The sequence below is a fragment of the Hyla sarda genome, chromosome 5, assembly GCF_029499605.1.
Source record: "Hyla sarda isolate aHylSar1 chromosome 5, aHylSar1.hap1, whole genome shotgun sequence".
Classification (NCBI taxonomy): Eukaryota; Metazoa; Chordata; class Amphibia; order Anura; family Hylidae; genus Hyla; species Hyla sarda.
The window spans coordinates 167,036,016-167,050,445 of NC_079193.1; the positions used below are offsets into that span (position 1 = coordinate 167,036,016).

Below are 14,430 nucleotides of genomic sequence, written 5' to 3' on the forward strand. Positions count from 1 at the left end.
CCATGATGCCCTTAGCATAAATCTGCTATGCATGGTTGCTAAAATGGACAGATATCAGCAGAGAGCACTGTGCTCGTGATGTCATCAGTGTTCCAAAAAGAAAGGAATTTCCTCTGTAGCATTCAGCAGCTAATAAGTACTGGAAGGGTTAAGATTTTTTAATAGATGTAATTTACAAATCTGTTTAACTTTCTGGCACCAGTTGATTTAAAAGAAAAAAGGTTTTCACCGGAGTACCCCTTTAAAAGTGAAGTTTTATTGAAGGTTTCGGGTATTCTTTTTGTTTTAACACTTTGGGAGACCTAACCTTTTTTTTTTTTTATGTGTGGTGTTGACCACGTCCAAGTCCCATCTTATCTGACTAAGCCTAATAATTAGCTTGTGTCCTCCTTATCATAAGCTGAACTACAATGAAAAGGGACACCACTATTTGGGTAAGATGGGATCAGATCATTCACAATAGGGGATGATCACAGCTCCTCCCTCTTTATTTCTGTACAGGTCACAGAGCATGGCTAGAAAACTAGACGTGATTGGTCACTGTCTATTGTGCCTATGTCCTTGGGGCTTGCATTTCATTAAATGCTGTTAAAAGCAGTTCAGGCAAGATGACTGTCCCCATAAAAATGCACTTTAAAATTAAACAATCAGAAAATAGAAACAGATCAGAAAAAAGGACATGTTTCAGTATTTGGCTCTAATCATAATAAAGACATTAAATAAGATTCTGGGTAATACATTTGAGACATTAAGATGGCGCCATTGCATTATAACCCATTTAAACCTTCCATTATTATAAAAAAAGAAACAAAGTTATGGCTGAGTGCATAAACCATATATACTTTATTAATCGGTAGTTAATTTCTATGGTAAAATGACTTTAATCTGGCATCTCTTAACCCCTTAAGGACCAAGTGTTTTTCAGTTTTTGCACTTTCCGTTTTTCTGGCTTTTTTTTTCTACGGCAAAATGGAAAAAAATCATTGTGCGACAAAATTGAAGAAAAAACACACTTTTTTAACTTTTGCGGGCTTCCGTTTCTACGCAGTACATTTATCGGTAAAAAATTATACCTTCTCTTTATTCTAAGCAAGAACCAATAAAGAGAAAAACCACCAAACGGACTATGTAAAATTAAATATCATACTTTATTAGTTTGTAAATTAATTAAACAACATTTAAATCTGCAACGAGACATGGACAAAAAATGGTGGTGGGAACCAGGGAGGTAGGGAGGACACAAAGAGAAAGTAGATTGGTAGTCTAAGACAGTGAAAAAAGGTTTTTACACCCATAAGCATATGTCACAAGTAAGAAAAACTGCATCAACTGTCATGGAAATCATGACAATAGTAAGGCAAAAAACCAGTACAGATATAAGCATAATAGACACACCAGGTGGTTAAAATGCAGAGAAAGCCGGAACAGTGCCGACTGTTTCATACAGAAAGATATCCGCAGGGTGAAAGGCAAAGTGCAACAGTCCCCCCCCCAACACTCACACACTCCCCGGTAACCCACCACACCTCCGACGCGTTTCGCCCAGCGGGGCTTATTCTGTAGGTCCATACAATTAAAATGGTACCCTACTTATATAGGTTTGATTTTGTTTTACTTCTGAAAAAAATCATAACTACATGCAGGAAAATTTAAACGTTTAAAATTTGTCATTTTCTGACCCCTATAACTATTTTTCTTTTTTTTGGTATGAGGGCTAATTTTTTGCGCTATGATCTGAAGTTTTTATCCGTACCATTTTTGTTTTGATTGAACTTTTTGATACATTTTCTTATGGTATAAATGTGACTAAAAATACGCTATTTTGAATTTTTGGCGCGGACTCCATGGACCGTGTGGTTTAGTTAACTATATATTTTTATAGTTCGGACATTTAGTCACATACCACATGTTTGTTTTATTTATTTTTTTTATGGGAAAAAAGGTTGTGATTCTGACTTTTATTAGGGAAGAGGTTAAATCATAACTTTTTTTTTTTTTTTTTGCAATGTTATAGCCTCAAAAGGGGGCTGTAACATGCAATACACTGATTGCAGGCACTGTTCAATGCATTGCCAGAGCATTGCATTGAACAGTGTTATCTGTGCTTGATTGCTCATGCCTGCATCTCAGGCTTGGAGCAATGAAATGCCGATCGGACAGCGTAGAGCCAGATAGGGAGCCTCTCGCTGTCCTCCCAGCTGTTCGGGACGCTGCAAATTCCGCTCCGCTGAGCTTACCGGCAGCATATTCTCCCGTTTTAGACACCGCGATCAAAGGGTTAATACCGGACATCAGCCCGATTTGCGATGTCCGGTATTAGCCGCGGGTCCCAGCTATAAGCTGTGCTCAGTCATTTCGTTTACATTGAAATCTGCAGCAGAAAATCCTGTGCATCGTTCTGCGTACGTGTGAACGTACCCTAAAACTGCCAGATCATGGAGTCTCTCAATGCTGAGAATACACACCAAAACAATAGACTTCATCGTATCCAAAGTAAATATCTGCCATAATGTGCCATAGCTGCCAAAATAATACATTTGAATAAAAAAAATGTGACACTACATTTGCTGGATTGGATATTGTGTCTGCTCCCGACAGCTTCAGGTGTTAATGGTTTGCACTTTCCAGGTCACTGTGTCTACTGTTTTCCTTTGCATTGATTGAGTAATTCATGGCCCTATGGGCACATTGTCACTGTGAAAACTTTTGGGCAACCTGACATGACCTGCTGTGAGGCAAAAACTCCTTCTGCGTTATTGACAATAATGTAGGGTCCATTTTTAGTTAGTGTCCCTACTTCAACCATGATCATATTTCTCTGGTTTTATTTTTACTTTCTGCAAGTATTTGTTTTATATGAAGATAACTGCTGTCTTTTTTCTATTTAAACTGTGCTTGTCATTTAACCCCTTAAGGACATAGGACGTAAATGTATATACTGGTACTTAAAGGGGTACTCCGCCCCTAGACATCTTATCCCCTATCCAAAGGATAGGGTATAAGATGTCAGATCGCTTAGGGTCCCACTGCTGGGGACCCCAGGGATCGCCGCTGGGGCACCCCGCTATCATTACTGCACAGAGCGAGTTCGCTCTGCCCGTAAGGACGAGCAATACAGGGGCCGGAGCATCATGTCACGGCTCCGCTCCTCATTACATCATGGCCCGCCCCCTCAATACAACTCTATGTCACGCCACCTGCCATAGACTTGCATTAAGGGGGAGGACCATGATGTCACAAGGGGCGGAGCCATGACGTTGCGCTGCTCTGTCCCCTGTATCGCCCGTCATTACGCACTGAGCGAACTCTCCCTGTGCAGTAATGATAGCACGGTGCTGCAGCGGCGATCCCGGGGGTCCCCAGCAGGGGGACCCTGGCGATCTGACATCTTAAACCCCCCCGTTTTACCCTAAAAAGCGTAAAAAAATGAACATATCTAGTATCAGTGTGTCAATGGGCGAACTATTAAAAATATAATGTTAATGATCCTGTAAAGTGAAAGGTGTAAACATAAAAAAATGCCAAAAATTACAGCTTTCACATAAAGAAAAAATTTCACACAAATTTTATTATAAAAAGCTATAAAAAAAATTGCATACATGCAATTGCGGTATCACAAAAAAAACAAAAAACATTTCACACTGCAAAAAATTAGCCCTCATAGCCACGTATACGGAAAATTGAGAGTTATAGGTGGTAAAAATTGGGCAATTTTGTGGGCAAGTTTTTTTAAAAGCAGTACAGTAAAAGAAATGTAAACATTGGTATCATCTTAATCGTATTGACCCACAGAATAAAAAAAAATGTCATTTATACCGTAAAGTGTACAGCATGAAAATGGAACCCTCTAAAATTAGCAAAATTGCATTTTTCTTTTCAGTTTCCCCACACAAATAATTTTTGGGGTTTGCTCTGCATTTTATGGTAAAATGAGTGATGTCATTACAAAATACAATTGGTTGTGCAAAAAACAAGCCCTCCATATGGGTTTGTGGATGGAAATATAAGAGATTTATGATCTTTAGAAGGCGAGGAGGAAAAAACAAAAATGCAAAAATAAAATTGGCTGTGTCCTTAACCCCTTGACGACCACAGATGTAAATGGACATCCGTGTCCGGCTCCCGATATGTAAAGCGCGCTCAGGAGTTATGCGCACTTCATACCCGGCAGGTCCCGTTGCTGTCAGCAACCAGGACCCGCGGCGTTGGGTCTAAAAGGGGAGAAAACTGTTGGCGGTTAGCTCAGAGGGCTGTTCGGGACCACCGTAGTGAAATCGCGGCATCCGGACCAGGTCAGTGGGAGGCTTCTTGCCTTGCTCCTCGCTCTGCTGCTCCATGCCTGAGATGCAGGCTGGAGCAGCAGAGCAGTGACCAGTGTATGCAATCAACGAATTGCATGTAATAGTCCCCTATGGGGACTAAATAAAGTTAACAAATGGGATTTAACCTCTTCAGTAATAAGTTTGAATCACCCCCCCCGTGTGTGTGTAAATGTTCGAACTATAAAAAATATAATGTCATTATCTAAAAATATTATGTCAAAAAGTCCCATCAAAACAAAAATGCTCTGGATAAAAACTTCAGATCACGGTGCAAAAAATGAGCCCTTATACATCCCTGTATATGGAAAAATTAAAAAGTTATAGGGGTCAGAAGATGACAATTTTAAACATACTAATTTTGGTGCATGTAGTTAGAAGTAGTAAAATAAAAGAAAACCTATATAAATTAGGTATCCTTGTAACCATATGGACTTAAAGAATAAAGATAAGGTTTCATTTTTAACAAAAAAGCACACTAGAATCTGAAGCCCCCAAAAGTGACAAAATTGCATTTTCTCCAATTTTGCTCCACAAATATTTTTTTTTCTGGTTTTGCCGTAAATTTTGTGGTGAAATGATTGATATCCTTACAAAGTAAAATTGGTGGCGCAAAAAATAAGCTCTCATATGGGTCTGTAGGTGCAAAATTGAGTGAATTCAAATAGAGAAAAAAACAGACATGGTCGCACATCTACAACATGCACAGTGAGCTAAGGCTTCTCAGCAAAATGTATTAAACTAACAGGTCGTTAGTATACTTGATGATCATGAAGTGCAAGCTTGCTAGCCACGTCATGACCACCTGTCCCCCTCTTTTTTTTTGTTTTTACTTGGTCAGCACTCTGCCCCTCCCCCACAGCCCAGGCCTACATAAATTGGCAGGAAGCTGGAAAGGGCCCTACGTGAGCTTTGTCAACTGTTACACTGGTTCTGCGATGTGCGGCATCCATTGCTGCCGCGGCACCATGTCTGTGGTAAGGTGCGGTCCAGGGTCTGGTTGCGCGGCATAGGCGCTACTTTGCTAGTGGGTAGTTCCCCCTGTGGCCACTGGTGTTGCGGCGGTGGTGGTTACCGCTCAGTGCAGTGCCATTTCATGCCAGGGATGTTAGGGACTGGCTACTTACAGGTGGCCGTGACGTGGCTAGCGGGCTTGCACTTCATGATCATTAAAGGGGTTATCCACCATAAGGTGATTTTAGTACGTACCTGGCAGGCACTAATGGACATGCTTAGGAAGGATCTGCGCTTGTCTTGGGGCTAAATGGCTATGTCATGAGATTACCATAACACTGTGGCTAGCTTTTTGTGAACTTGTATTTCCTGTTTGACTTTTTTCTTTTTTTTTACTACAAATCCCACAATTCCATTTTCCTTCCTCCCACACATCATCCACCCACCCATTGAAACAAAAGACCTGTGGTTTTCAATCAGGGTGCCTACAGCTGTTGCATTAGTTGCAGTTGATCTCTCTCCCACCAAGCAATCTCTCCACCCATTGAAGCAAATAGGCTCCCTGTCATCAGCTGACTAGCGAGTCAGGTCTCGGACGCATTGCAAGCTGGGAAAAATCTGAGACAACAGTCATTTTGTATGCTGTTAAAAATAAATAGTGGGGTGAAAATCACAGAAGAATTGTGAGAAAACAATCACACACCGGTACAGACACTATATTATTAACTACACTAACTTTTCAGCCCCTCTAGCATAGTCAAATAAAAAAAAATTCCTGGAATACCCCTTTAAGTACAATAATGACCTGTTAGTTTAATACATTTTACTCAGAAAGCCTAGGATCACTGTGCATGTTGTAGATGTGCGACCATGTCTGTTTTTTTTTTTTCTCTATTTGAATTCACATAATGTTGGGGTGGCATGTGTATCAGTTCTGTTTCACATCATTTTAATATTAAAGGGGTAGTCCGGGCAACTACACTTGTCCCCTATTTACAGAATAGGGAGTAAGTGTCTGATCATGGGGGAGTCTGGCTGCTGCCCCCGAATCCCCCCCCCTCCCCCACCCGATCTCCAGAACAGGGCCTGGCTGCTCACCCATCCTCTGAGCAGAGTGGCCCCCACCCCCAGAGGCATGCAGGAGTGACAACCTGTTCAGCAAGTTACCAACTGAACGGGTTGTCACTCCTTCACGTCTCCAAGGGTGGAGGCAGCTCTCCTCCAGGGTTAGGGGATTAAAGGTGTACTCTGGAGAAAGTTACAGATTTGTAAATGACTTATATTTAAAAATCTTAATCCTTCCAATACTTATCATCTACCATATGCTCCAGAGGAAGTTGTTTTCTTTTTAAATTTATTTTCTGTCTGACCACAGGGCTCTCTACTGACACCTCTGTCTCGGGACCTGTCAAAAGCAGGATAGGTTTGCTATGGGGCTTTGCGCCTGCTCTTTACAGTTCCTGAGATAGACAGAGATGTCAGCAGAGAGCACTGTGGTCAGACAGAAAAGAAATTTAAAAAGAAGAAAACTTCCTCTGGAACATACAGCAGCTGATAAGTACTGGAAGGATTAAGATTTTTAAATAGAAGTAATTTATAAATCTGTTTAAATTTCTGGCACCAGTTGATTTAAAAAAATAAAATAAATGTTTTTCACTGGAGTACCCCTTTAACGAAGCAGGTACTCTACGTCCTATACATGAACGTGAGCATCGGAGCGATAGCGATGCTCGAGTCATGCGTGGCAGGTCCCGGCTGCTGATAGCAGCCAGGGACCCGCCGGTAATAGCTGAGATCCGCGATAGTGCGGATGTCCGCCATTAACCCCTCAGATGCCGTGATCAATACAGATGTCGCGATCCGATGATCCATAACGGCAAACGGAGGTCCCCTCACCTGCCTCCGCTGCCTTCCACTGGTCTTCTGGTCTGAAATCGAGCAGACCAGAGCAGAAGATGACCGATAATACTGATCAGTGCTGTGCCCTATTCATAGCACTGAACAGTATTAGCAATCGAATGATTGCTATAAATAGTTCCCTATGGGGACTATTAAAGTGTAAAAAATAAATAAAAAAAAGTTAAAAAATATGAAAAATCCCTTCCCTCAATAAAAATGTAAATTGTCCGTTTTTCCCCATTTTACCCCTAAATAATGTAAAAGAAAAAAAATTTTATAAACAAATTTATGGCCGCGTGTGTGAATTTCCGCACTATTAAAATATAATATTAATTATCCTGTACAGCAAACGTTAAAAAAGAAAATGGCTGCTTTTTTTTTTTTATAACATTTTATTCCAAATAAAATTGATAAAAAAATGTATTAAGTTTTATATATGCAAATGTATCAAAATGACAGATCACGGTGCAAAAAATTTGCCCTCATACCGCCACTTATACGGAAAAATGAAAAAGTTATAGGTCAGCAAAATAGATGGATTTTAAACACACTAATTTAGTTAAAAAGTTTGCGATTTTTTTTAAAGCGGTATAATAATAAAGTATGTAACCATGGGTATCATTTTAATCATATTGACCCACAGAATAAAGAAAACATGTAATTTTTACTGTAAAGTGTACAGCATGAAAAGGAAACCTTCCAAATTTTTCAAAATTGTGGTTTTCTTATCAATTTCCCCACACAAATAGTGTTTTTTGGTTGCGCCATACATTTTATGGTAAAATGAGTGATGTCATTACAACGGACAACTGGTCGCACAAAAAAACAAGCCCTCATACTTGTCTGAGGATGAAAATATAAGAGTTATGATTTTTAGAAGGCGAGGAGGAAAAAACAAAAACCTAAAAATAAGTCCTTAAGGTCCAAATGGGCTGAGTCCTTAAGGGGTTAAGTGTAGGTCCCTGGGCTTAAAGATAATTTGTTATTAAAAATAGAGTTTTGAAGTGTTTTGTTTCTTTCTGTTCATAACAGAAACCAGAATCTATATTGGAATTTTACAGAGAAGCAGGAGTTCCCCCTAAGCAGAAAATCAGCATATTTAAAGTGTCTGACAATGCCATCCTTAAGCCAGGTAAGGTACTGTAAGAACTGGTACTTTTATTTATTTTAATTCTTGTGTGTGTTAACCCTGTTTATTCTAATTCTGATGTCCCTTCCTACTGCCCCCTACATTCAGTCACTTAGTGGAAAGTGGGAAGAGATGAGCAATGTAAGAAAAACACCACGTGCCCAGGGGTTGCACCTTCATTCGGTAAAACACTAATTCTTCCAGCATTGTGATATACCAACAGTGTTTATTGTAGGAACACAATACAGACAATGGCCCTGTACTATTCTTTGTGGATTTTAATTCCCTACAATTTTTTTTCCCTACAGTTTGCTTTTTTTTTTTTTTACACATCTGATCTGTCGGGGTTTCCTCAGCTCAAATCCACCACATTTTCTGTGGAAACCTCCGGAAATATGTTGGTTTTTGTGAAAATGCCAGGAACACACTCCTGTTTGGTGGCCACGCCCCCTGTACCACACGGCCATGCCCCTTTTCTGGGTTTCTCAGTAAAATGGAGAGTTAGTCAGGTTTTTCTCAATCCTGGCGCAAATCCTGGCGCAGAAAGAATTTCTGGCATAATGCGCCAGAATCTGGCGCACAACCCGACAAAACATGTCGGGTTTTCAACAGTAAATGAGGGCCAATGCGTTTGGGCTTGAAGGCATGGGAATACACTCCAAAACTCATTGTGGGCTATTTAGTAAAACCTGTGTACAGAAAATTTGACTAGCCTCTGAAAAATAAAAGAAGAGATCTGATTTGTTGGCATATTATACTGGTGGAATAACTGGTGTTTTAGTAAATGAAGTTGCAGTACTCAGGAAAGTGGTGTTTTGTCTTACATTGCTGTCCCAGAACACTCCTGGATACTTCTTTATTTAGCGTTGTGCCTATGATAGCACTACCTAGTCTGGTTAGTGTATTCTTTGTATTTGAACATATGTGGTCTGCTATAACAGCCATAAGACTTTAGGAGCGTCTCTCCATTGTTTTTATTGTCTCTACATGGGAACAGATAAAACTGAGCATACCTGCATGGTCAGGCAGCACATAAGGGGAGATTTATCAAAACCTGTCAAGAGGAAAAGTTGCTGAGTAGCAACCAATTAGATCACTTCTTTTATTTTTTTTAGAGGCCTTTTCAAAAATGAAAGAAGCGATCTGATTGGTTGCTATGGGCAACTCAGCAACTTTTACTCTAGACAGGTTTTGATAAATCTTCCCATATTTTTAATTTTGTATTTTTTTGCTACCATTGAGATTAGTAGGGGGCTGTATTCATAAAATCATAGGGCATTTTTACAGGGTACCCGTCTCTTTTTTTTTAAATTTTTCAATTTATTTTAATTATTTTTTATAAAACTTCTGACATAGCAACACGTCAGAACTTTTTTTTCTTTGGGCAGCATTTGGTGTACATATTGACCATCTTCCTTTATCAATCCGTACATCGGGTGCGCTGCTCAGAGAGGATAGCCAAGTGGTTCTGAAGAGAAACAAAAAGGGCAGAGCACTCAGCTAAGAGCTCCTGCTTGTTTATTTTAGAGAACAACGGATCCCCCCACAGATCAAAATATCTAACATGTGTTAACTTTTTAAAAGAGAAAGGTACCCTTTAAACTAAACTATTTGCAGGTGTAGGCGAGCACACTATGCTATATTATTACAAAACTAACCATGCCATCCACATTAGGCATCATTACTGCAGCTGGGTCATGTGACCATTTGTTTAATAATGAGAAAGTTACATTCTCTAATGTGTAGACAGGAGATGCTTCTCTTGTCACCATGTACAGAATGCTGCTGATGATAGAATGTCTGCCTTCTCTAAAAGGAAAGTAGTGATATAGAGGCTAGGGATGTCCCGATACTGGACATTTGCATGAGTACTTGTACTCGTGCAAATGTCCCCGATACCCAACCCGATACCTGCCGGCGGGAGCGCACATCATAGCCAGGATCCGCATTAACTGTTTAGACACCGTGATCAAAGTTAAGGACGGCCGGAGATCCCTTACCCTGCTCCTTTGTGTCCGATCGGCACTCCAATAACACTGATCACTGCTATGCTATGGGATAGCATTGATCGGTATGCAATCTACAGAATGCATGTAATAGTCCCTATGGGGACTAAAAAAGTGGGGGGGGGGGGGAATTGTAAAAAAGAAAAAGTGAATTAACCCATTCCCAACAAAAAATTTGAACCACCCCCCTTTTCAAAAAAGTTTAAATAAAATTAAAAAAAATTGTTATCTAATAAAGCCCTTTCTATTATAAAAACTTCCATGAGCTAGTCCGAGAGCGGCCGCGATGTGCGAGTACACTGCCCATGAGCGCTGCGACTCGCAAATTGCAGTGTCTGGTCGTAGTGGCATATTGCCGCTCTGAGCAGGCACATCTAAAGGCACCACGTAGCGGTCCTTCAGCGGTGGATCCGCAGCGTAAAATACGCTGTGGATCTGCCCATGTGAACGTACCTTAAGGGAAAAAACAAACCCTGTCACGTGACACTGAAAAAAGTATCGGTAATTGGTATCGGCGAGTTGTTAAGAAAAAGTATTGGTGCCCATACTCAGTCATTAAAAAATTTAAAAAAAGGTATCGGGACATCCCTAATAGAGGCATGTCCATACACTGAGCAGTTGCAGAGTTATACAGTGTGCAAATTCTCTAGTGTGTCCTATAAGATGAAGCCAGTTGCTTTCCTGTGTGTAAGAGCTAACAGAGAGAAAAGTAAACAGACTGTAGCTGTATCTCATATGAAACTCTATAGTGTAAGCAAAGTTGGGTTCACACAGCGGAATTTCCGCACTCAATTCCCTTTAGTTATCTATGTAAAGACCATGGCATACAAGTAAATTAAAGGGATACTTTGGTGGAAAACAAATTTTGTAAATGTCAACTGGTGACAATGAGTTAAGCAGATTTGTAAATTACTTCTATTTAAAAATCTTAAAGGACATCTGCAGCAATAGACAACTTTTCCCCTATCCACAGGGGATAAGTGTCTGATCATGGGGCGTCCGACCGCTGCTCCCCCCCCCCAGCAATCTCCCAAATGGGGCCCATACAACTACATGGAGGAGGCATGTCAGCTGCGACGTCACAATGCATCCGAAATGCATCCTGCACGGGAGAGCTGCGGCAGAGCCTGTGGATGGGGGATGAGTGTATTTTGGCTGCAAATGTCCTTTAATCCTTTCAGTACGTATCAGCTGCTGTATACTAGAGAGGAAGTTGTATAGTTCTTTTCTGTCTGACCACAGTGCTCTCTGCTGACACCTCTGTCTATGTCAGGAACTGTCCCGAGTAGGAGAGGTTTGCTATGGGGATTTGCTCCCACTCGGGACAGTTCCTGACATGAACAGATTTCAGCAGAGAGCACTGTGGTCAGACAGAAACGAACAACTCAACTTCCTTTGTGGTTTAAATCCTGGAAGGGTTACAATTTTTAAATTGCAATTTAGAAATCTGTTTTTAACTTTCTGACACCAGTTGATTAGAAACAAATTGTTTTCTTCAGGAGTACCCTTTTAAATGGACACTGTCAGATTCAAAAACTTTTCATATGTTGTACATCTTGGCAAAACATTAACCTTTCTAATATACTTCATAATGAAATTTTATTTCATTTTTATAGAAATCATGGCTTATAAAATCATGGCTTTGTCCAAGCTGAAGCACAGGCATGGACAAAGTCCAGTAAGTGAGGGTTAGGACAGCAGAGAGCACAGAGGAGTCCTATCAGACTGGAGAGAGCACAGAGGAGTACCAACAGACAGGAGAGAACACAGAGGAGTACTATCAGACTGGAGAGAGCACAGAGGAGTGCTATCAGACAGGAGAGAGAACAGAGGAGTGCTATCAGACTGGAGAGAGCACAGAGGAGTGCTATCAGACTGGAGAGAGCACAGAGGAGTGCTATCAGACTGGAGAGAGCACAGAGGAGTGCTATCAGACTGGAGAGAGCACAGAGGAGTGCTGTCAGACTGGAGAGAGCACAGAGGAGCGCTGTCAGACTGGAGAGAGCACAGAGGAGTGCTAGCACACCCTCACTTACTGGACTTTGTCCATGCCTCTGTGCTCTTTCCTATCTGATAGGACTCCTCTGTCCTCTCTCCAGTCTGATAGGACTCCTCTGTGCTCTCTCCTGTCTGATAGGACTCCTCTGTCCTCTCTCCAGTCTGATAGGACTCCTCTGTCCTCTCTCCTGTTTGATAGGACTCCTCTGTGCTCTCTCCTGTCTGATGGGACTCCTCTGTGCTCTCTCCTGTCTGATAGGACTCCTCTGTGCTCTCTCCTGTCTGATAGGACTCCTCTGTGCTCTCTCCTGTCTGATAGTACTCATCTGCGCTCTCTCCTGTCTAATAGCACTCCTCTGTGCTCTCTCTTGTCTGATAGCACTCCTCTCCTCAGACTGGAGAGAGCACAGGGGACACCCTTTATGTTATTCAATAATAGCCTATGCTACGCTATGTAAACAGAAACAAATCCTGAACTATTTCTTTAAGGTCTATATTTAATTTAGCTAATGCCTTTCTCTTGAAATATCAAATGAGGGAGATTTATCAACACTGGTACAAAGGTGTCGCAGTCAGCCAGTCATTTTCTGAAAAGTATTATTGGTTCCTTGAATACATTTTTATTTGTTTTTGCCTCCCGGTCTAGGTACTCCCCTTTATGCTGCACATTTCAGGCCTGGGCAGTATGTAGATGTCACAGCAAAAACGTAAGTATCTGCGTCTATGTTTTCATCAGATCTCCATTATTAATCAATCAGCCACAACATTAAAATACCTCTCATGCTGCCAAAACTACTCTGACCCATCGAGGCATGGATTTCACAATACTTTTGAAGGTGTCCTGTGGTATTTGGCACCAAGTCGTTAGTGATAGAATCCTTAATCCTGATGATTTGTAAGGCAAAGCCGCCATGGATGAAATCTTTTAGTGCAGTCACTCCCCCCCCCCTTCCATTTTCAAATTCAGCTTGGGGAATTTGGAAGCCAAGTTAACACCTAAAATGTCCCTCAAACCATTCCTGAACAGTTTTTGCAGTGTGGCATTAAATATTGTATTATAGCAATATTATTAAATGCAGATGGTTAGCATAGATTGTATGTGCAATTCATTGCAATGCACAGAGTCAGAGTCCATGGTAGTTTTATGGTTTACTTTAATAGTAAGACAACATACACTGAACAGATTTTTAGACCCTCTAAGAAGAGGCAGTTTCATGTATTTCATTTTAAAGCTCTGCCTCTTTAAGTGGCTTATTCTGTGTTGTGCTGAAATGCCTGCAATTTCAGTGTTGTCAGTGTGGAAAATCAATAATGTTGAGTAGCATTTTGATACAATACTTGATAAAAATATCCAACTTGCACTTTGAAGCGAAAGGTTGTTTTATTTTCCTTTTGTTTAAAATGTCACTGTCTATTAAGGTGGTTGTATGTATCTTCCTGTCAGGCCCAAAATGTTGGTAATTGACGAGGTTAACATTTCTCTAACATTGAATTGTGCTTTAGGAATCGCATCTTGAGGAACATTCTTCATGCTATTGTAGTTCTGACGTAAACCGTGTCATTAGATGAATATGAGCCGGCGAAAACCTGCAGTAGACAACTCTGTGCCACATTGCTTCTTATAAGCTTCTTGTGTAGCTGCAGTGACTGCTATACATTTACACTCCTTATAACTCCTTTATAAGTGCTATCATTTAATGTTCATTTCACAGTACTTCGTATCAAGCAACACTATTGTAGATTCTCACCTTATCTACTGAACAAAATAACCTATGAACGCCCTTTGCCATTCTAGGGAAGACAATGGGGAAGGGGTAATGCTATTACTTTAACATTCGGCGCATAACGACGTGGGCACAAAAATCAAGTGCAATTTGTGCCAAAAAATCTATATAAATAAACTTTTTGCAGTTTTACTGAAAACAAGCTGATTGGTGTTAATTCCATCAGAAAGACTCTCCAGGCTCCAAGTTGACTGTTTTGCAGTGTATTAGAATACATGTGGGCTGCAGAAGAAAAACATGTCACATGCCATAGAAATAAATAGTAACATGTTAAAGGTGTTGTCCCATTTCCTTATTTCTAGCTTTTCTGATTCCTCGTGGCTGTTTCCAGTGGTCAGGGA

The 14,430-nt window shown here is 40.7% G+C and overlaps 1 protein-coding gene across 1 annotated transcript in view; it reads left to right on the plus strand.

Annotated features, from left to right (window-relative positions):
- The window catches only part of MRPL3 (mitochondrial ribosomal protein L3), a 78,686-nt gene that overhangs the window by 20,493 nt on the left and 43,763 nt on the right, over positions 1-14,430 (plus strand). Inside the window, exons 5-6 of the mRNA XM_056520656.1 lie at positions 8,205-8,304; positions 12,952-13,012. Of these exons, the coding sequence (XP_056376631.1) occupies positions 8,205-8,304; positions 12,952-13,012 (161 nt within the window). The remainder of the gene's footprint in view (positions 1-8,204; positions 8,305-12,951; positions 13,013-14,430) is intronic.